The following is a 23,638-nucleotide window of genomic DNA, read 5'->3' as shown; positions in this document are numbered from 1 at the left end:
GTGGGGGATCAAATACTTATTTCCCTCTGCAGAATGCAAATAAATTCATATACTTTCCACAATGTGATTTACCCGGATTTAATTTGTGATGTGCTATCTCTCACTGTTACCAATAACCTACCCTTCAATTATGGGCTGCTCATGTCTTTGTCAGTGGGCAAACTTACAAAATCAGCAAGGGATCAAATACTTATTTCCCCCACTGTACATGACCTTTCCCTCTGCCATCATGTTTATTCTGGGGGTGACAAAAGGAAGCTGGGGATTTTGGAAAGTCACCCCCCCCCCCCTACCCTCTAGTTTAAATGTCTAGAAACATACTGTCTAAATTTCTCCCCAAGGATCCTTTTTCCCATCACAGAAAGATGTAGCCCATCATTACAGTACAGTCTATTTTTCCACGTATTACCCCATTATCCTATGTATCTAAAACCTTCTTTACACCAAAACTCAAGCCACTTACTGAATTCCTCTGTTTTGCGTAGTCTTTCCTCTCCCCTCCCCAACGTAGGAATTACTTCAGAAAAGCCACAGTCCGAACCAAACATTTCAGTCCCTCCCCAAGCTTCTGGAACGCTCTCTGTGCTGTAAACTTGCTATTGTTGGCCAGGTCATTTGTCCCCAGGTAATTTACAACATCAGCATTTGAAGCCTTGCTCTCTTCTCGGATCACTTTCAGTATTTGGTCTGTACATCTTGTAGCTGAAGATCCTGGAAGACATTTCACTAGTTGGAACCCTTGAACTGTGTTCCTAAGTTAATGCCTCTGATAATGGAGTCTCCAAGCAGTAATAATTTTCTGCTTTTCACAATTCTGTCATTAGTTGGGGGATGTTTCTGGGGTTGTGCTATTTTCATTGCCTCTGGTTCTACCACAGTACTTCTTTTTTTCGCCATCATAATGATGCAACACTGCAAAAGAATTTGACAACGGCAAAGCTTGGATGGGCAAGTGTTTCTGTGTCACAGATCTTAGTCTACCAGAGCCTACTGTGACCCATCTATTCCTCTGATGTTTCATTCTGTGAGGCAGTGGTGGTGGTAAATTAGCTGGGAAATTAGTAATCCTGGACGCTTTTTTAATTATAGTTAATTCCTTCTTGAGTTTTGTTGATCTCTTCTTTCAAGGCTGATATTTGGAGACAGATAGGACAAGCTCTAAAGTTCCAGATAGTTTGCCTTAGGATTAAAGCAGAACATATATTGCACTGAATGAAGGTCATAATGATGTGATTCACAAGTGTGAAAGGTGAACTATGAGAGGGAATAACAAGAATTAGGATTGACCAATTAAGTGTAATGAAGATACTTGTCCCTTGATTGCCCTATTTAAAGGGAGTTTACCTAGGGGTGGGTGGGTGGAACTAGGACACAGGTAACCTCAGTTACCAGTCAAACCAAGTATGAAAATGCCCAGTGCAGCTCCCAGCTCACAAGGTAAACTTAGGTTCTACTACCCAGCTCAGTACCGAGTGTTGCCTTTTGGCCCTGCTTCGGCTCCCAGGGTTTTTACAAAATGTCTAGCGGTGGTTGCAGCATCTCTGCGCAGACTGGGAGTGCACGTGTTCCCTTATCTTGACGATTGGCTGGTGAAGAGGACCTTGGAGGAGGGTGCTTTGGAGTCCATGCGGATGACTGTTCAGGTGCTGGAGCTACTAGGGTTCGTTGTACACTACCCCAAGTCCCATCTCCAACTGGTTCAACAGTTAGAATCAAGGGAGCCCTGCTCGATACAAAGACTGTCCGAGCCTACCTCCCGGAGACCTGTGCAGACAACTTTCTCTCCCTTGCGTCCAATTTCGGACACCGCAGCAGGTCACAGTTCGGCAGATGTTGAGATTGTTGGGCCACATGATGAAATTGTTGGGCCACATGACTTCCACGGTGTATGTACTCCCATTGCACATCTTCACATGAGATCTGCTCAATGGACCCTGGCTTCTCAATGGTATCAAGCCACGGGAAGCCTGGAGGATGTGATCCAAGTGTCCCTGGAGCTTGTTGGTTCTCTTCAATGGTGGACAATTCTGTCCAATCTGACCTTGGGACTACCATTCCAAATTCCTCAGCTGCAAAAAGTGCTGACGACAGATACATCTCTCCTGGGGTGGGGAGCTCACGTAGATGGGCTTCACACCCAAGGAGCTTGGTCCCTCCAGGAAAGAAATCTCCAGATCAATCTCCTGGAGCTCCAAGCGATCTGGAACACTCTAAAGGCTTTCATAGATCGGCTGTCCAATCAAACTATTCTCATTCAAACAGACAATCAGGTTGCGATGTATTACACCAACAAGCAGGGGGTCAGCGGATCTCACTGTATATGTCAGGAAGCCATCCAAATGTGGCTTTGACCATGCCGTCACAGCATGTTTCTCCAAGCCACTTATCTGGAAGGAGTAAACAATGGCCTGGCTAACAGACTGAGCAGGATAATGCAACCTCACGAGTGGTCTCTAAATATGGGCGTAGCCCGCAAAATCGTCAGAGCGTGGGGCACCCCCTCAGTTGATCTTTCTGCCGCCATTCAACCACAGGGTCCCTCAGTTCGGTTTCAGGCCCACGACAGACTAGTGTTTGATGCCTTGCTTCTTCATTGGGGGACAGGGCTTCTGTATGCGTATTCTCCCATACTTTGTGGGGAAAACTTTATTGAAACTTAAGCAAGACCGCGGAACCATGATTCTGATTGCTCCCTATTGGCCACGTCAGATTTGGTTCCCTCTTCTGGAATTGTCCTCCGAAGAACCATGGAGATTGGAGTGTTTTCCAACCCTCATTCCACAGAACAAAGGGGCGCTTCTACATCCCAACCTCCAGTCTCTGGCTCTCTCAGCCTGGATGTTGAGAGTCTAGAATTCACTTCCTTGGGTCTTTCAGAGGGTGTCTCCAGAGTCTTGCTGGCTTCCAGGAAAGATTCCACTAAGAGGTGTTACTCTTTGAAATGGTGGAGGTTTGCTGTGTTGTATGATGGCAAGGCCATAGCTCCCCTTTCTTGTCCTACACAGACCCTGCTTGAATACCTTCTGCACTTATCAGAGTCTGGTCTCAAGACCAACTCCTTAAGGATTCACCTTAGTTCAATTAGTGCTTATCAGCGTGTAGAAAGTAAGTCCATCTCTGGACAGCCTTTAGTTGTTGGCTTCATGAGAGGTTTGCTTTTTTCAAAGCCCCACCAGTGTCATGGGATCTCAATGTCGTTCTCACCCAGCTGATGAAAGCTCCTTTTGAGCCACTGAATTCCTGCCATCTGAAGTACTTGACCTGGAAGGTCATTTTCTTGGTGGCTGTTACTTCATCTCGTAGGATCAATGAGCTTCAGGCCTTAGTAGTGCATGCACCTTATACTAAGTTTCATCACAACAGAGTAGTCCTCCACACGCATCCTAAGTTCCTGCCGAAGGTGGTGTCAGAGTTCCATCTGAACCAGTCAGTTGTCTTGCCAACATTTTTCCCTGTCCTCATGCCCACCCTGGCGAAAGCAGTTTGCACACCTTGGACTGCAAGAGAGCACTGGCCTTTTACATGAAGCGGACGAAGCCCTTCAGACAGTCCACCCAGTTGTTTGTTTCTTTTGTTCCCAAATGGAGGGGAGTCACCATCGGTAAACACACCATTTCTAGTTGGCTAGCAGATTGCATTTCCTTCACTTATGCCCAGGCTAGGCTGACTCTAGAGGCCATGTCACGGTTCATAATGTCAGAGCCATGGCTGCGTTGGTAGCCCACTTGAAGTCAGCCTCCACTGAAGAGATTTGCAAAGCTGCGATGTGGTCTTCTGTCCACACATTCACATCTTACTACTGTCTTGAGCAGGCTCTCCGAGGACAAGCAGGTTGCTTGTTCTCACGACTGGGTGACGTCCGCAGCAGCCCCCACCAACCGGAAGAAGCTTCGCGGGCGGTCCGCACGCAGGGCACGCGCATGCGCGGCCGTCTTCCCGCCCGTGCGCGACCGTTCCCGCCAGTCTTTTCTTTTCCGCGCTGGAGAGAGTCGTGCGTCGCCGCTCTCTCTTAGCCCGGAAAACCGTTGCGTTGTTCGCGAATTTGTTAATTTTTTGTTTCTTGTTACCGCGCGCTCCAGACCTTTCTTTTTCCTTTTTAAAAAAAAAAAAAAAGATGAGAACGCGCTTAATTTTTCCCTCGTTTCTAGCGGGGGCGTTGCCTTGTGGCCGCGCGGTCGATTTATTTTTCGAGGTGTGATTTACCGCCACCATCGACGACTTTAACTTCGCCGACACGATTTTTCCCGTTATGTCCTCGAAGGTCCCGAGTGGATTTAAGAAGTGTGGTCGGTGCGGCCGGCCTATCTCGCAGACCGACACCCACGCTTGGTGCCTCCAGTGCCTCGGGCCGGAGCACAATATCAAGTCGTGTTCTTTGTGTTGGTCTCCGGAAACGGACTCAGGTTGCGAGGCAAGTTCTTCGGGACCGTCTTTTTGGAACTTGTGCAGGCCCGTCGACCCGACGGCATCGGTATCGACGGCCGGTTTCTTCGGTACGGTATCGATGTCCGCGAAATCGGCACCGATGGCATCGACCCCAGGAGTACAGGTCCCGTCGGCCCGCCGGTCCTCCGTGACGGTAGGGGTGAGAGGCCGCGTGGGCAATCGGCCCCGGTCACTCCTCTGCCCATGGCCCTCGGGACCGAACCCGTCCGACCCGGCCCTCGAAACCGAGTAGGATCGACCTCTCCTCATCGTTCCACCTGGCGCCGAGGACGGGCACCGCAAAAAAACAGAAAAAGCACCGTCATCGGTCCCCTCGGTGCGCCCGGCCCTCTGGTGCCGGAGAGGAGTCGACGCCGAAGCGTCCCCGTCGAGAGGAGAGGTCCCCCTCGGTAGTGGAGATACCGACGGCGTCAGGGTCCCAGCACTTCGGTGCAGTCTCCTGGACCCGAGAAGCTTCCGGCCACCGACGCCTCTACCGGCCCCCCCGTATTTCACGACAGCGGGCCTGGACGAGTGCTTCCGAGCCATCCTTCCGGGGATCCTGGAAGGGCTGATGCGCCAGGCTGTGCCGGCGCAGGGGGTGCTTGCGCCCTCGGCGCCGTTGACTGTGGCGCCGGCGAGCTCTAGCCCGGTGCCGAAGCTTCGACACTGCCGCCGCTTGCAGTGCCAGTCTCGACCGCCACACAGGTGGAGTCCCCCGTCGATGGAGGGGAGCTTCGTCCCCGCCGCGCGGGAGTCCACCGCTCGACGACACCGAGGCCTCGGCGCCTGGACGTCGAGCCAGGCCCGGTTAAGGACTCAGCTACATGAGCTTATGTCCGATACCGAGGAAGAGGCCTCGTGGGGGGAAGAGGAGGACCCCAGATATTTCTCCTCAGAAGAGTCTGTGGGCCTCCCCTCTGACCCCACGCCTTCACTGGACAGGAAGCTCTCGCCTCCTGAGAGCCTCTCCTTTGCCTCCTTTGTTAGGGATATGTCTATATGCATTCCCTTCCCCGTGGTCTCTGTGGACGAGCCGAGGGCTGAGATGCTCGAGGTCCTCGACTATCCATCACCACCTAGAGAGTCCTCCATGGTGCCGTTGCACAATGTCCTCAAAGAGACACTGCTTCGGAACTGGATGAGACCATTATCTAATCCCAACATTCCCAAGAAAGCAGAGTCCCAGTACAGAATCCACTCGGACCCAGAGTTAATGCAGCCCCAATTGCCCCATGACTCGGCGGTTGTGGATTCTGCTCTCAAGAGGGCACGGAGTTCGAGGGATACCGCCTCGGCGCCCCCGGGGCGGGAGTCTCGCACTCTGGACTCGTTTGGGAGGAAGGCCTACCAATCTTCCATGCTCGTGACCCGCATCCAATCTTACCAGCTCTACACGAGCATCCACATGCGGAACACTGTGAAGCAACTGGCGGACCTGGTGATAAGCTCCCGCCGGAGCAGTCCAGGCCTTATCAAGAGGTGGTCAGGCAGCTGAAGGCGTGCAGAAAGTTCCTGTCCAGGGGTATCTATGACACCTGTGACGTGGCATCTCGTGCTGCGGCCCAAGGTATAGTGATGCGCAGGCTCTCATGGCTGCGTGCCTCTGACCTGGACAACCGCACCCAGCAGAGACTGGCCGACGTCCCTTGCCGGGGGGATAATATTTTTGGCGAGAAGGTCGAGCAGCTGGTGGACCAACTGCATCAGCGGGAAACCGCCCTCGACAAGCTCTCCACCGGCGCCTTCAGCATCCACCTCAGCAGGTGGACGTTTTTTCCCGGGCCCAGCAGGCTGCGCCTTATGCTTTTGCCAAGCGTAGGTACACCCAGCCGGCCCGAAGGCCTTGACAGGCACAGGGACAGCCCCAGCGCGCTCGTTCTCGTCAACAGCGTGCGCCTAAGCAGCCCCCTGCGCCTCCACAGCAAAAGCCGGGGACGGGCTTTTGACTGGATCCACGGGAACATAGCCGCCCTCAAAGTGTCCGTACCGGACGATCTGCCAGTCGGAGGGAGGTTGATTTTTTCACCAAAGGTGGCCTCTCATAACCTCCGACCAGTGGGTTCTCCAAATAGTGCGGTGCGGATACGCCCTAAATTTGGCCTCCCCTCCACCAAATTGTCCTCCGGGAGCTCAATCCTTCAGCTCCCATCACAAGCAGGTACTCGCAGAGGAACTCTCCGCCCTTCTCAGCGCCAATGCGGTCGAGCCCGTACCACCCGGGCAGGAAGGGCAGGGATTCTATTCCAGGTACTTCCTTGTGGAAAAGAAACAGGGGGGATACGCCCCATCCTAGACCTGAGAGGCCTGAACAAATTCCTGGTCAAAGAAAAGTTCAGGATGCTTTCCTTGGGCACCCTTCTGCCAATGATTCAGAAAACGATTGGCTATGTTCCCTGGATTTAAAGGACGCATACACTCACATCCCGATACTGCCAGCTCACAGTATCTCAGATTCCGCCTGGGCGCACGGCACTTTCAGTATTGTGTGCTGCCCTTTGGGCTCGCCTCTGCCCCACGGGTGTTTACAAAGTGCCTCGTGGTGGTGGCGGCGTATCTACGCAAGCTGGGAGTGCACGTGTTCCCATATCTCGACGATTGGCTGGTCAAGAGCACCTCGGAGGCAGGAGCCCTCCGGTCCATGCAGTGCACTATTCAACTCCTGGAGCTGCTGGGGTTTGTGATAAATTACCCAAAGTCCCATCTCCAGCCAACCCAGTCTCTGGAATTCATAGGAGCTCTGCTGAATACCCAGACGGCTCAGGCCTTCCTTCCCAAAGTGAGGGCCAACAACCTCCTGTCCCTGGCTTCGCAGACCAGAGCGTCTCAGCAGGTCACAACTCGGCAGATGTTGAGACTTCTGGGTCATATGGCCTCCACAGTCCATGTGACTCCCATGGCTCGTCTTCACATGAGATCTGCTCAATGGACCCTAGCTTCCCAGTGGATTCAGGCCACCGGGAATCTAGAAGATGTCATCCGCCTCTCCACCAGTTGCCGCACTTCACTGCTCTGGTGGACCATTCGGACCAATTTGACCCTGGGACGTCCATTCCAAATTCCACAGCCCACGAAAGTGCTGACGCAGGATGCATCTCGCCTGGGGTGGGGAGCTCATGTCGATGGGCTCCACACCCAGGGTCTGTGGTCCCTCCAGGAAAAGGATCTGCAGATCAACCTCCTGGAGCTCCGAACGATCTGGAACGCACTGAAGGCTTTCAGGGATCGGCTGTCCTGCCAAATTATCCAAATTCGGACAGACAATCAGGTTGCAATGTATTACACCAACAAGCAGGGGGGCACCGGATCTCGCCCCTTGTGTCAGGAAGCCGTCGGGATGTGGCGTTGGGCTTGCCAATTCGGCATGCTCCTCCAAGCCACATACCTGGCAGGTGTAAACAACAGTCTGGCCGACAGACTGAGCAGAGTCATGCAACCGCACGAGTGGTCGCTCCATTCCAGAGTGGTACGCAAGATCTTCCGAGAGTGGGACACCCCCTCGGTGGACCTTTTTGTCTCTCAGACCAACCACAAGCTGCCTCTGTTCTGTTCCAGACTAGACTTCAGGCACACGGCAGGCTAGCGTCGGATGCCTTTCTCCTTCATTGGGGGACCGGCCTCCTGTAAGCTTATCCTCCCATACCTTTGGTGGGGAAGACCTTACTGAAGCTCAAGCAAGACCGCGGCACCATGATTTTGATAGCGCCCTTTTGGCCCCGTCAGATCTGGTTCCCTCTTCTTCTGGAGTTGTCCTCAGAAGAACCGTGGAGATTGGAGTGTTTTCCGACTCTCATTTCGCAGAACGACGGAGCGTTGCTGCACCCCAACCTTCAGTCCCTGACTCTCACGGCCTGGATGTTGAGGGCGTAGACTTCACTGCGTTGGGTCTGTCTGAGGGTGTCTCCCGTGTCTTGCTTGCCTCTAGGAAGGATTCAACTAAAAAGAGTTACTTTTTCAAGTGGAGGAGGTTTGTCGTTTGGTGTGAGAGCAAGGCCCTAGAACCTCGTCTTGCCCTGCACAGAACCTGCTTGAATACCTTCTGCACTTATCAGAGTCTGGCCTCAAGACCAACTCAGTAAGGAATCACCTTAGTGCGATTAGTGCTTACCATTATCGTGTGGAAGGTAAAGCCATCTCTGGAGAGCCTTTAGTCGTCCGATTCATGAGAGGCTTGCTGTTGTCAAAGCCCCCTATCAAGCCTCCTGCAGTGTCATGGGATCTCAACGTTGTCCTCACCCAGCTGATGAAACCTCCTTTTGAGCCACTGAATACCTGCCATCTGAAGTACTTGACCTGGAAGGTCATTTTCTTGGTGGCAGTTACTTCCGCTCGTAGGGTCAGTGAGCTTCAAGCCCTGGTAGCTCATGCTCCATATACCAAATTTCATCACAACAGAGTAGTGCTCCACACCCACCCAAAGTTCCTGCCGAAGGTGGTGTCGGCGTTCCATCTTAACCAGTCAATTGTCTTGCCAACATTCTTCCCCAGGCCTCATACCCGCCCTGCTGAACGTCAGTTGCACACATTGGACTGCAAGAGAGCATTGGCCTTCTACTTGAAGCGGACACAGCCCCACAGACAGTCCGCCCAATTGTTTGTTTCTTTCGACCCTAACAGGCTAGGGGTCGCTGTCGGGAAACGCACCATCTCCAATTGGCTAGCAGATTGCATTTCCTTCACTTACGCCCAGGCTGGGCTGGCTGTTGAGGGTCATGTCACGGCTCATAGTGTTAGAGCCATGGCAGCGTCAGTGGCCCACTTGAAGTCAGCCACTATTGAAGAGATTTGCAAGGCTGCGACGTGGTCATCTGTCCACACATTCACATCACATTACTGCCTCCAGCAGGATACCCGACGCAACAGTCGGTTCGGGCAGTCGGTGCTGCAGAATCTGTTTGGGGTGTAAATCCAACTCCACCCTCCAGGACCCGAATTTATTCTGGTCAGGCTGCACTCTGTTAGTTGTTCTTCGTTGGTCAATTTTCTGTTGTATCCTCGCCGTTGCGAGGTTCCATTGACCTGGGTTCTTGTTTTGAGTGAGCCTGAGAACTAGGGGTACCCCAGTCGTGAGAACAAGCAGCCTGCTTGTCCTCGGAGAAAGTGAATGATACATACCTGTAGCAGGTGTTCTCCGAGGACAGCAGGCTGATTGTTCTCACCTACCCTCCCTCCTCCCCTTTGGAGTTGCGTTTTCATCATTTTTGCTTGTCATTCAACTGGCGGGAACGGTCGCGCACGGGTGGGAAGACAGCCGCGCATGCGCGGTGGGCGTGCCCTGCGTGCGGACCGCCCGCGAAGCTTCTTCCGGTTGGTGGGGGCTGCCACGGACGTCACCCAGTCGTGAGAACAATCAGCCTGCTGTCCTCGGAGAACACCTGCTACAGGTATGTATCATTTACTATACCCGACACGACAGTCGGTTTGGGCAATCAGTGTTGCAGAATCTGTTTGGGGTCTAGAATCCAACTCCACCCTCCTGTGCCTGTTTTTGTTCTGTTCCAGGCTGCACCCTCATCTAGTTGTATATAGTTTCATGTTAATCTGCGTTTACATCTGCGAGGCCCAATTGACCACTGACTGTTTTGGGTGAGCCTGAATGCTAGGGATTCCTTACTTGTGAGAATGTAAGCCTGCTTGTCCTCGGAGAAAGCGAAGATACTTACCTGTAGCAGGTATTCTCCAAGGACATCAGGCTTCACATTCTCACAATCCTGCCCACCTCCCTTTGGAATTTTCTTCACTTTTTATTTCATTTTTATGCTTTTGTATTAAACTGAGAGGTGCGGTCGCACTGCAGGCGGGTTGGCACTTTGCAGATGCGTGTTGGAGCGCTACTTGCGCTCCAGAAAACTCTCGCAATTTTTTTGCTTGGTATGTGTCGACGCTTAAAGTGACGCTTAGATGGCAACTTCGGCTGTGATGAATTAGGGCTGGTGCCAGGCAGACTTTTGTAGGGTCTGTGTCCCATATATGGCAGTTCGGTTTGGGATGGACTGAAAAGGGCTTTTGACAGCAACTTCAGTGACTGGAACATGAGCACAGTGCTGGGCAGACTTTACGGTCTATGTCCCACAAATGATATGAAAGGCTGGAGTGGGCTCTTTGATGGCAACTCCAGTAATTGGAACATAAGAACAGGGCTAGGCGGACTTCTATGGTCTATGTCCCAGAAATGCCAAGGAAACACCATGACGAAGTATTTTGCATTACATTCATTGTTGTATTTAATCATGAATTAATAATGAGTGTGACAGATTGGATGGACCTTTCAGGTCTTTATCTGCCATCACATACTATGTTGCCCTTACACCAGATGGCAAACCTCCACTTAAAACGATAAGACCTCTTGATAGAATCTTTTCTGGAAGCAAGCAGGACTCTGGAGACACCCTCATTCAGTCGAAGAGTGTTCATTTCTACTCTCAACAAGCTGAGAGTGTTAGACACTGGAGGTTGGAATGCAGAAGAGACCCTTCTTTCTGTATGATGAAAGTTGGAGAGCACTTCGATCTCCATGTCCTTCTGAAAGTTAACTCCAGAAGAAGGAACCATAGCTGTCTCAGCCAATAAGGCACAATGGTTCCCTGGTTCTGTGAAAGTTTATTAAAGTCTTGCCTATTAGTGATACGGCAAACTAGGCATACTTGTGCGCCCCCCCCCCCCCCCCCCCCCACAAAAAAAAAAAAAAACACGAAGAAGACATCCGAAGCTGGTTTGTCGTGCGACGCCAGTCTGGAGCAGTACTTTAATGGACTTTGTTGCTCAAATGAGTGGCAAAGATCCACTGATGGGGGTGACCCTGCTCCAGCCGGTCCACCAGATTGTTGCTTTTCCCTGCCAGGTAAGTAGCTCTGAGTACCATTCTGTATCTATACCCAATGCCATGTCCTGACCGCTTTCTGACACAAGAGGAACAATCCTATACCTTCCTACTTGTGGATATAGTGCATGGCAGCCTGATTGTCTGAGTGAGGATAATCTGAAAGCATTTAGAGCATTCCATATCACCTGTAGCTCCAGCAGGTTTTTATTTGGATTTTGCTTGCATCTTTTTCAGTAGTAGCTCAAGGTGAGTTACATCCAGGTACACTAGGTTGATGTGAAGCTGTCCCTCCTGGGCAAACCACTAACCCTGAATAGGGAGCCTATCTACATGAGCCTCCCCAATCCAGATTGGATGCTTCTGTTGTCAGCATCTTGTGGGTGAAGGAATTTGGAAAGGGAGTCTCTTGGCCCAGTTGGGGTGAGTAGTCCACCAAGAGTGATTCCACAAGAGATGGATTGACATGAGTATATCCGTTAGGTTCACCGTAGCCAGAGGCAACTGGGAAGCCAGGGCTAACTGAGCTGGTCTCAAATGGATATGTGCCATGAATGTGACACACATTTTAGAGGTCCATGTGGTCTAGCAACCTCAGCATCTGCCAGGCTGTGTTCCGGCCCTGCCAGACCTGCAGTGCTGACTAATGCTTCTGTGCACTAGTCCAGGAAGAAAGCCTGGGCCTGAGCCATGTCTATCAGAACCCCAGTCTTTTGCACTGGTAAGAAATGCGGCTATGTTTAGTTGAAGCTACTAGAGTTTGTGGTCATCACCCAAATAGTTCTTTGCATTGATTCTTGAGCACCTTTCTTTGATGTGCTCTTTAGCAATTCAATAGTAAACTCAAGGCCAGCAGATCTGGAGCCTGGTGGTCCTTTGGCAACTTATAAAAAAAAAACTGATAGGCAAATCATTTTATGATTGCTGGTAACCACAGGATTTCTTTCTAGTGCTGCTGACCACCACTAATCTTAGGGCCAACAGGAAGATGCTGGACTGATGAGCTAGCTAGGGCCAGTAAGGAGCCTTTGTTGTAGTAGGGTATCACTGTATATGCAAGTGCTTTAATGAACTGATTGAGATCCAAGAAATATTGCATAAGAAGCAGAGTTGTGTTACTGCAGGGTCAGTGAAAGAACACAACTGAATCACACATTAATCTGTTGTTTTCACACACACACTGGGAACGGCCAGAACTCCCTTGGAGTGGTTTCCTTGCAGGCGTGTGGGGCCTTCAGCCGTGTAGCCAAACGTTGCCTGAAGTTGTTTCCATGCAGACGCACACACACTCATAGCCAAACATTGGGCAGAATATTTTTCACGTAGGTACAAGCGTAGCCAGACAGAAATATAGTGCTGACAGAAGACCTCTATGTATTTTTTAAAAAGGGGTGGGGGGAAGAACCATAACATGAGTGCTTTGTATATGCAAGTTCACATTATTATGGGATGCATTATAGTGGGGTTCCACTGTGTTTCCAAAATACTTCAAATACTATCCTGCTTAATGTGTTGTATTTTGGTGTGCATTATTTTGAGGATAATTTCGTGGAGTATATTCAGTGTGCATAATACCATCAGTAATAGATACTAGGGAGAGTAGCTAGTACTAGAGAATGGGATGGAGACGGAGCCCACAGGGAATGGTGACAAACTTTGTTCCCATGTCATTCTCTAAAAGCTTAAGAGTAGCCTTAAACGGACTGTTCAACTAGATGGAACTGCATCTGTAAAATGCTAGTATCAATGTGTAAAAACATAACACAAGCAACTTGCAACTGAATTCAATGATTAAGTCTAAAAGCAGTTTCTGCAGTTTTTTTTTTTTTTTTTAATAAAGAACTGTTAAATGATGGCATTTGTGTCTTGTCTGCCTTTAATGTGGCAACAAGTCTTGACTGCTGACCAGACTCCTACCATCTGCAACGGCCTTCCATCACACACATCCAGTTGCTCAAGTATACTGCAACAGATTCATCCATTGTTGCTGGCATCAAAAAACATTTCCAATACTTGACACTTATTTTTCTATTCACCTATTAGTGTCGGTTCTCTTCTACACCCACGTCTGAAAGACAATCCATTTATCTTCCCAGATGATGTATAAAACAGGCGACTGAATCATTGAAATGGAAGGCTTGAGTTCCAACATCAACTCAAGATCTTCCACAGTCCACATTTCCAGGAAGTGTCACATCTGTGGAAGAGCCTCCTTCCAAAAGAATGAAAATGGATGTTAGCAGTTTTCCGATTACTTTTGTGGATTAATGCCTCCTTTGAAGGCTATTAATGAATTTGGCAGTTATTTATGTTTGAGTGATACAGATGTCGATGTTTAGATTTTTTTGGAAAAACAAGCAAAATTGCTGGCCAAAACTTGTACGGGGTTCCTGTGCATTCCTGCTACCAGCAAGTCTTCTGAGAGGACCATTTCTATTGCTGGAAGGACTGGAAGGCAGGAGAGCTAGACTGAATCCTCAGATTGTTGATGACTTACTCATCCACAGATTAAAAAATCATAACTATGCTTCATAAGGCATGTTTCTTCTCTGCTAGGGCATACAGAGCAGGTTCTATTTTGTCCCCACGGACATTTTAACTGGGTGGATTAGGGTTCCTTGGGGTAGTATAAATTGAATATTGTTGGGTTTGGAAGGGGTGGGGGGTGGTATTTCAGTTGCACTTTGTGATTTTTTTTCTATTTGTGATTTATAAGCAGTTGTACAGAATATTGTTCCTTTATATACTTTAATAACAAGATTTAGATATACAATTATAAGTGTTCGAGGCTTGTGCAGATGAGAACAGAGCCCACAGGAACAGTGCTGGGGTGGGGACAAACTTTATCCCCGTGTCATTCTCAAGCTGGTACACACTACTACTTATCATTTCTTTAGTGTTACTAGATGTACACATCGCTATACATTGCTCTGTTCAGAAGTGCCCTTACTGTTCCTTTACTTGCCCCACCCCACCTTAGCCTCATCAAACTGTTGTCACTGACCATTTATTGTCTGAAGCCTCTCTTCCCCATCCCCCCACCACCCCCGACAAAATATAGGGATCACATCAGTATATGCTTGTATTTGTCGCAATAGGATATGGTACTGTCATTGCTAAAGAAATTGGCATTCTGACTGGGAGAACAGGAAGGAAGCTAGATAGGCAGATAAGGATAGCAACATACAAAGCTATTCCCTCCTTTTTCTCCTCTACCAGAGACTGCATTTTATTTGCTAGAATAGTTAATCACACAATACCCTTCTGAGACATGCTACCTTTCTATGACAACACTTAATCCCACCAACTGTTAGTGTGAGATGTCTCCATTGCAGCAGCGCTTCTACAGTTGCTAGAGCTGATGTCCTCTACTTCAATTGTCAGTCATAGCTAAAATGGCTATCCTGTCTCTAGAACAACCATTCCCACCCCATTCCTTGGGGCACACCTAGTCCCATCAGTTTTTCAGAATATTCACAATATGCATGAGAGAGATTGAAATACCTCAATCACATGCAAATATAACTCATGAAATTCATTGTGGATATTGTGAAAACCCGATGGGACTAGGTGTGCCCCAAGTACTGAGATGGGAAAGGCTGTTATAGGACTACAGAAGAATGATGATCTCCAGGTGGCCAACCCTGCTCTAAAAGATTATGAATTGTGTACCACTGCACTGTTGCCATGCTGCTTAGAATTTAATTTCTGTGTAAATAGTGTGAAAGTTAATTCAGATTTTCATTTTGTTCCTTCTCAGAGAGCTTTGGCTAAGACGGGTGCAGAATCTATAAGCTTGCTAGAGCTGTGCCGAAACACAAACAGAAAACAAGCAGCAGCAAAGTTTTACAGCTTCCTGGTACTGAAAAAGCAGCAAGCTATTGAGCTGACACAAGAAGAACCATATAGTGACATCATTGCCACTCCAGGACCAAGATTCCATATCATTTGAATGGCCAGATTTGTTATGGCTGTTGATTTCACCAGTAGACAATGTATTGCCCCTGTGTGTAGGGCACTAAGAGGCATTTCATGTTTGGCTTTTGTTTCTTTTGTTTTGTGTTTTAATCTTTCAAGGTTGAAGCATCTCAAGAACTGAGCGGATAACATTTCCTCTGTCACATGCCTTCAACCTTTAGAATAAGTCCTAAAAAATTTTATTTTAACAGGTAGGAGTTTTCCAGCAGCTATATTGGCCTTTGTGATCTCCCGGTTATCTTCCTTTTTACATCACTGCTGGCAGGCTTAATGCTAGAGGACAAAGGAGACCGATGTGCTATACAGCTGGTTCATGGTAGTGCTTTTACAGCTTCTGGTGTCTCCAACCATTATAGACCAGCTTTTTTAGAGACCTTGGTTTTAAAGGGTTTTTTTGACATTTGATCTAGAAGTTCATTATTTAGGATATTCCAGTTATTTAAAACAATCTTTAAAAAAAAAAAAAAAGGAGGTGCCTCTCTAAGACCATTTCAGAAGATCGAGGTGGTTTCATTGTACAGAATAAGGGTTTTTGTCTTCTGACAATTGTAAGATTTACATTTTATGTATAAAAGGTAGGTTTGGTTTGGTTAAGCTCTAATGCAGGGACAGAAGAAAAGCTGCTCCATGATCCAGTAATTTTTTTCTGAAATATTTTACCAGTTTAAAATGTGTGCAATATTGTTATGTACTGAACACTGGGCGTCCATGAGGGGTTTTGATACATTGAGCAGTTTAGTATGTAATTGAGAATTGGAGCTACAATCATAAGAAGAAAATTTACTAAATATGTTTTGAAAATGAACTCTGTTATAGCCAATAATTTATAATGAAAAGATGTCTGCCTTCATATTTTAAACAAGAATATTTTAAACATTTCCACTGGAATGACAGTTTGCTGCATTCCTGTGTGCTATTAGTTTAGTACATTTTCATGAATCAGTTGACCATGAAACATTTGGTGTAGCAAATCAAATGCGAAATTTGAGAGCAAAATACCTTTTTTGGACCAAGTTGTTTTAAATGCTCCGGTTATCACGCAGGCCTAGAATTGCTGAGGTAATCCATACCTGATTATGGCCAGCTGAGGATGTCTTGTTTTTATGTTAGTAGGATACAAGTTACGCTTTTTAATCACTGCATTTAGAAGTTTGTAAAGAAATTTTAGATTTGTGAGGGCTGTATTCAGCATTTAAATTACATTCTAGATTGTCAGCTACATATGAATGTTTACTTCTTTAATAGGAGCATACATATCCATTCTGAAATTGAATAACTGCACACTATAAGTTATAATAAAGCAACAGTTTTACTCCTTGCAAAACCTGTACCACCATACAACAAAACTGCTAGGCAGCTTAAACTAAGACAACTTTGATTTAATGATTTCATCAGGTAGCTGTGTAAAGTGAATCCTAACGCCTCCATTATTTATTATCATTTCAGTAGTTTTCTTTTGTGTGTTTCGATAATACACACTCTCTTGTTTAGAGCCTAATATTTGAATAGCTTTACAAATGAAGGAATTCCATTTTTGGTTTCCTGTACAAAGAAGAATGGTTTTACAAGACCAGAAATTGACTGTTAGATATCCAATTTCTCTTTTGTTTTGTTTTTATTATTCAAAAATTATTTACACTGTCTTGATTTAGTGTTGGCACTTTCATTGATAGGTTTCTCTTAGGGACTTAAAATTTTAGTAAATGCTTGCCCTTGTATAATTGTGTTTAAAATTTGTGAGACCAGATAAGTAATCATGTTTTAATAAATGAGTTTATTTGTAAAAAGGAAGTTGTTTTCTACAACTTTATTTTCAATATGTGCCTGTAAAACCATAGTTTCCCTTTTGTACAAAAACATTGTAGATAATTTGGATGTTTAATTATAGGTAATGGCTTTCCTTGTTACACATTTTTATCCTAAGTTCTTGTTGCTTATCAAATTTAATAATTGGTCTTGAAAATAGTTGATGCTGTGTTATGTATAACTTTTCTAATAAAAATTGTGGTGTAAGCTGCTTTGCATTTGTCTTCTTTCCAGTCCTGCTTTGTAAAATGTGCTTTTGAAAAAAAGGAATGAGTGAAGCAGTTACCTATGACAGATGTTCTTCAATGAGTAGAGTGCATCAGTCCTCAGAAGTGGATACCAGTCAGCCCAGATCGAAAAAATGTAAACAAAGATCTAACATTTCTAGAGTGCTACACTGCAAGTATATGGGACGTCACATGTCGGTGTTATCACGATGTTAGGAAATGCTTTTTCACAGAGAAGGGTGGTCAATGCTTGGATTGCCTTCCTGAAGAGGGTTGTGGAGACAAAAATGGTGATGGAATTCAAAAAGGTGTGAGATGAATACAGAGTATCCTTAATTAGAAAGAGGATGATATAAATCAAAACTTAATGACTGCATGTGACTCTGGCTGTGAGGAAGTAAAGCCAGGTAGACTTCTGTGCTCTTTTCCTTGTGTATGGCAAGATAGATTAGGATATGCTGGAGAGGGTTTTGATGGCAACTTTACTACTACTACTTATCATTTCTATAGCGCTACTAGACGTACACAGCTACTTTAGTAGTTGGAACATAAGGACAATGCAGGGCGGACTTCAACAGTCTATCTCCTGTATATGGCAATACAAATCGGGATTGGCTGGAGTGGACCGACACCAACTCCAGTAGTTGAGACTTAAGGACAGTTCTTGGTAGGACTCCTATGGTCTGTGTCCCAAAACTGGCAAAGAAAGATGATCAAGCATACATATTTTATACCTCATTCATTGTTAGTTTAATCATGAATTGATAATGAGTGTGCTGTTGGACAAACTGGATGGACAATTTAGATCATTATCTGCCATCATCTACTACGTTTGAGCAGATTAGTAAATGTAAATAAACAGTCTCAAGAATTCTGTTACTACATAGAGCTGTACTAGGAGAAGACTATGAGGGGAGGTGGATGGATTTTATGAGAACTGGCATTCTGCTAGTTCTTGAGCACTTGCTAAGAAATGTTTTCTTCAAGATTAAGCAGGATATCATTGTCCTCACAAATTGGAAATCCATAGCTACAGGTTGTCTTTAACAAAAACCAGAAACAAGCAATACTAGTGGGCAACAAACTTCCTTTTTGGCGAAGAGCCCTTTTTTATTCAGTAATGTACTGTATATCCACATACTTCTAATGTACTTTAACTGTAATAATTATGTACTTCTCTCCTGAAATGGTTACTGCCATTTCGGCATAATGTAAGCCACACTGAGCCTGCAAATAGGTGAGAAAATGTGGGATACAAATGCAGCAAATAAATAATGTAGAGAACATGGAAAAACAAATGGGCCACAGGGGGGAGACGGAGTTGGAATCTAAACCTCAGAAATTGTGCCAAAAGTCCTGTCATATTGGGAATCCTTCAACAGTAATGGAATGTGGATGTGTTAACAGAAGTCCACATTGCAGCCTTCAAGTGGAGTAGCCTAGTGGTTACTGCAGTGCACTTTGATCCTGGGGAACTGGGTTCAATTCCTACTGCAGCTCCTTGTGAGTCTGGGCAAGTAACTTAACCCTCCATTGCCCCAGGTAAAAATAAGTATCTGTATGTACTATATAAACCACTTTAAATGTAGTTGCAAAAAAAAAAAAATGGTGTTATATCAAGTCCCTCCTCACCCCCCAAGTTCACTGCTAGGCAGGTTGTAAATAAAAACATAGATAAATTGAAATGTCTATAGGCAAATGCCAGAAGTCTGAAAACAAGATGGGCGAATGAAGAGGTAAACATAATTGGCATCTCAATTTTGGTGGAAGGATGATAACCAATAGAACAATGGTCGGTCACACACGCTGAATTAGCTTATTTGAACTCATAGAGGTCAGGCCTCAGTCTCATGAGTGGGAGGGTAGGGTGGGGGATGGGAAGGTTAGAGATATAAAAACAAACAGAGGAAATGTTAGAATCCACACGTGTCATGTTGCCTGGATGTGTCAGAGAGCATTCACTAGTCAACTTCAGCTGGTAGGACAGTGTTATAAATTTGTTTTTGCGTTAGATGCTTATTGTAGTGTACCTTTTTCTGCATTCTCATGTTAGTGTTGTACGCAAGTACTGTGATTATGCATTTCTCCTGCCAATAAAAATATTATTAAAAAAAAGAACAATGGTCAATGACTCCTAATGTGCAACCTTGCATTACATAGCTATAGTTCGGGTTCCTCTTTTCCACATGAATCACTTTGCAGTTGCTTATTCTAAACGTCATCTGCCATTTGGATTCCCAGTCTCTTAAGGTCCTCTTGAATTTTTCACAATCCTCTTGCGATTTAACAACTTTGAATAACTTTGTGTCGTCGGCAAATGTAATTATCTCACTAGTTAGTCCCATCTCTAGATCATTTATGTTAAAAAGCAGCAGTCCCAGCACAGAGCTCTGTGGACCCCTGCTGTCTACCCTTCTTCATTGAGAATACTAACCATTTAACCCTACTCTGTTTTCTATCTTTTAACCATTTTTTAAATCCGCGATAGAACACTACTTCCTATCCCATGACTCCAATTTCCTCTGGAGTCTTTCATGAGGTACTTTGTCAAATGCCTTTTGAAAATCCAGTAAATAATATTGACCGGCTCACCTTTATCCACGTTTGTTCATCTCTTCAAAGAAATGTAATAGATTGGTGAGTTAAGATTTCCCTTCACTAAATCCATGTTGGGTTTGTCTCATTAATCCATGCTTTTAATGTGCTCTTTAATTTTGTTCTTTATAATAGTCTCTACCATTTTGCCTGGCACCAACGTCAGGCTCACCGATCTATAATTTCCAGGATCACCTCTGGAACATTTTTTAAAAATCAGAGTTACATTGGATACCCTCCAATCTTCCTGTACCATGCTTGATTTTAAAGATAAATTACATATTACTAACAATAGTTCTGCAAGTTCATTTTTCAATTCTGTCAGTACTCTGGGATGAATACCATCTGGTCCAGGCGATTTGCTACTCAGTTTGTCAAACTGCGCCATTAAATCTTCCAGGTTTATAAAAATTTGATACAGTTTCTGTGACTCTTCAGCTTTGAATACCAAATCTTCCTCGGTGTAATCTCCCTGCTGTGGCTGTGTCTTCCTTGAGTGCCCCTTTTACCCCTTGCTCATCTAGTGATCCAATTGATTCTTTTGCTGGCTTTGTGCTTTTAATATAATCCCCCCCACCCCCAAAAAAAAAAAAAAAAAATTTCTTTCTGTTTTTTGCCTCCAATGCATTTTTTTTCAGTCTCTCCCTTATCAGCGCTTTGCATTTGACTTGACATTTCTTATGCTGTTTTATCAGGACTGTATACACTGAAAAAGAACCACAAAGGTTTGTTTGTCATACATTTGCACCTGTAGAACAACCTTGCACATAATTTAACACCTTATGAAACCCTTTATAATAGCTTTCAGTCTGAGATGCTTCATGTACCCTTTGATATATGCTTGGCAAACACCGATTAAGGGATGTTACTCCCAGAACACTAAATTTCAGAATCTGCATAATAAGGCAGTTCATTTCTATGGTAATCAATACTTCCTTTTTTAGGCCTCTTTAATGTTATTCCTTTCAATATAGAAAGGATAGTAACATAGTAACATAGTAGATGACGGCAGAAAAAGACCTGCACGGTCCATCTAGTCTGCCCACGATAAACTCATATGTGTATACCTTACCTTGATTTGTACCTGTCTTTTTCAGGGCACAGACCGTATAAGTCTGTGCAGCAGTATTTCCCGCCTCCCAACCACCAGTCCCGCCTCCCATCACCGGCTCCGGCACAGACCCCGTATAAGTCTGCCCTCCCCCATCCTAACATACATAGTAGATGACGGCAGAAAAAGACCTGCATGGTCCATCCAGTCTGCCCATGACAAACTCATATGTGTATACCTTACCTTGAATTTGTACCTGTCCTTTTCAGGGCACAGACCATATAAGTCTGCCCAGCAGTATTTCCTGCCTCCCAACCACCAGTCCCGCCTCCCATCACCGGCTCTGTTACAGACCGTATAAGTCTGCCCTCCCCTATCCTCGCCTCCCAACCACCACCCCCTCTTCCCCCCAATTGCTCCGCCACCCAATTTCAGCTAAGCTTCTGAGGATCCATTCCTTCTGCACAGGATTCCTCTATGCATATCCCACGCATGTTTGAACTCCGTTACCGTTTTCATCTCCACCACCTCCCGCGGGAGGGCATTCCAAGCGTCCACCACCCTCTCCGTGAAAAAATACTTCCTGACATCTTTCCTGAGTCTGCCCCCCTTCAATCTCATTTCATGTCCTCTCGTTCTACCGCCTTATAAGTCCCCAAGTGTCAGCTAACTGCTGTTTTATCAAGGGAATTTTCTAGCTGGGTGGGACCAGGACCAAAGAATTTCCAATTGAATTAACCTTTAAAATTGTCTAAGAATATAACTTTTTAATCTAAATATTCCCAATAATTACAGCTGTGTAAAATGTTACTTTTGAGTCTCAAATCACCACCCCTTTTTTTTTTTTTTAAATGTATAAAACTTTCATATGTGAATGAGTTATTTAATTTTTATTACTGTATATCTATTTGTCACACAATATTTGAAAGATTCTTGGCGCTCTTAACAAACACATCGTGCTGGCTTCATACTATCCATTTTCAAAAAGCCGTTCTATAGGTTACCCTTGTTACATTATGCCTAAGGTGATAAATACGTCCTTTTTTTAAGGTTCTTTTAATGTCATTTCTTTTTCTATTATGGAAAAGATCAACCCCCCCCCCCCTTTTTTTTTTAAGTGCACAAAACATTCATATAAGTATATGAGTTATGTAATTCCTCTTAAATAAATTTTATAGATGTATGTCCATTTTGCATGTGACTCTTGTTCCTGTGTTTTGATAATCTTGTTTCATCCTCCTTAGATTTTATTTTTTTATTTATTGCATTTGTATCCCACATTTTCCCACCTCTTTGCAGGCTCAATGTGGCTTACAATACATCATGGATAGTGGAAGTAAGAAGAGAATAGATATTTGGTATTACAGATGGATTTTGGGTTGCATGGTAATGGAATACATGATAGTAATATAACAGAAGGCATTATTAAACATTTCTGGATATATGTGGGGAGTTTCACATGTGTTGATCTCTGTGGTGTATCTTGTCAAAGAGATGGGTCTTCAGTTGTTTTCGGAAGTTGGTCAGTTCATAGATCGCTTTTAGGTTGCGTGGCAACGCATTCCAGAATTGCATGCTCTTATAGGAAAAGGTTGATGTGTGCATTAATTTGTATTTTAGACCTAGTTCTAGAATATTTTAAGCTCCATTTTTTATATATTATTGCTGTGACTATTGATTCATTTACACTGAGTACTATTTTGATGTCTTTTGATCACATGAACACTATATGTATGTTGTCTGTGATATGCATATTCTTTATTTATATATTGATATATTCTTTTAAATGTTTTTTAGACTCCTGAGGCAGGCCTGTGGCCGAAACACAGTACTGTGTCGAGTCTACATTAAAGTTTATTTATCATACACCACTACTGTCAGTCTCCTGGAGTCATTGGTCCACTTCCCACTTCTCTGTTTACATTTTTTTACTTTGTGGGATTTAGTGCGATATTGCGGAAGGGCTGTCTGGTAAGGTTTGTCTCTTTGTGGATGATACTAAACTCTGCATTATGTGTCCTTGTGAACTTTATTATATAGGTCACACTAAACGTCCCTTAAAGAACAGACTAGCAGAGCATGTAAGTAATTTACGTTTGAAGAAAATGATGTGCCCTCTGGTTGCTCATTGGTATGAGTGCAATCATACTGTAGATCAGTTAAAGTGTGTGATTTTAACACAAATTCCCCTTGACAGGAGCCGTGGGGGAGACATCAGTTCTAGATTGTTAGCCATAGAACAGAGATATATTTATACATGGCAAACAGTGACACCTATGGGACTTAATCAAGAGGTAGAATGGATTTAGGAGCCTGTTTCTTTAAGGGAGAAGAAAAAAAGAAAAAAGAAGCGATGCATTGTGGGAGGATATAAGGGTGGGGGTTGTGATTCTCCCTGGTTAGCAGTGTTGCCAGGTGGGCGGTTTTACCGCCCAATTGGGCGGTTTTCCGCGACCCGCCGCGGGAAATTTTTGCCCGCGGCGGGTTGCGGTTTTTTGGGCTGGTTTTTGTGCTTCGGGCGGTTTTTTCGGCCGCGGGGGGGCGGGGTTAGTGACGTTTTTGGGTGGGGTTAATGACGTTTTGGGCGGGGTTAGTGACGTGGGAGGCGGGGCCGATGACGTGGGAGGCGGGGCCGATGACGGGGAGGCGGGGCCGATGACGGGGAGGCGGGGCCGATGACGTAAGAGGCGGGGCCGATGACGGGGAGGCGGGGCCGGTGACGTGGGAGGCGGGGCC

At 45.7% G+C, this 23,638-nt stretch overlaps 1 protein-coding gene across 3 annotated transcripts in view; it reads left to right on the top strand.

Moving 5' to 3' along the window:
• The window catches only part of RAD21 (RAD21 cohesin complex component), a 182,513-nt gene extending 165,286 nt beyond the window's left edge, over positions 1-17,227 (top strand). For all 3 annotated transcript variants that reach the window (XM_030218287.1, XM_030218270.1, XM_030218278.1), the window contains one exon: positions 15,006-17,227. In XM_030218287.1, the coding sequence (XP_030074147.1) occupies positions 15,006-15,197 (192 nt within the window). In that variant the 3' untranslated portion in view covers positions 15,198-17,227. The remainder of the gene's footprint in view (positions 1-15,005) is intronic.
• Positions 17,228-23,638: the final 6,411 nt, after the last annotated feature.

Source organism: Microcaecilia unicolor, chromosome 1 (assembly GCF_901765095.1).
Source record: "Microcaecilia unicolor chromosome 1, aMicUni1.1, whole genome shotgun sequence".
In the NCBI taxonomy this organism is placed as follows: Eukaryota; Metazoa; Chordata; class Amphibia; order Gymnophiona; family Siphonopidae; genus Microcaecilia; species Microcaecilia unicolor.
The sequence above is the reverse complement of the archived record's forward strand: the minus strand, read 5'-3'. Positions and strand labels throughout refer to the sequence as shown.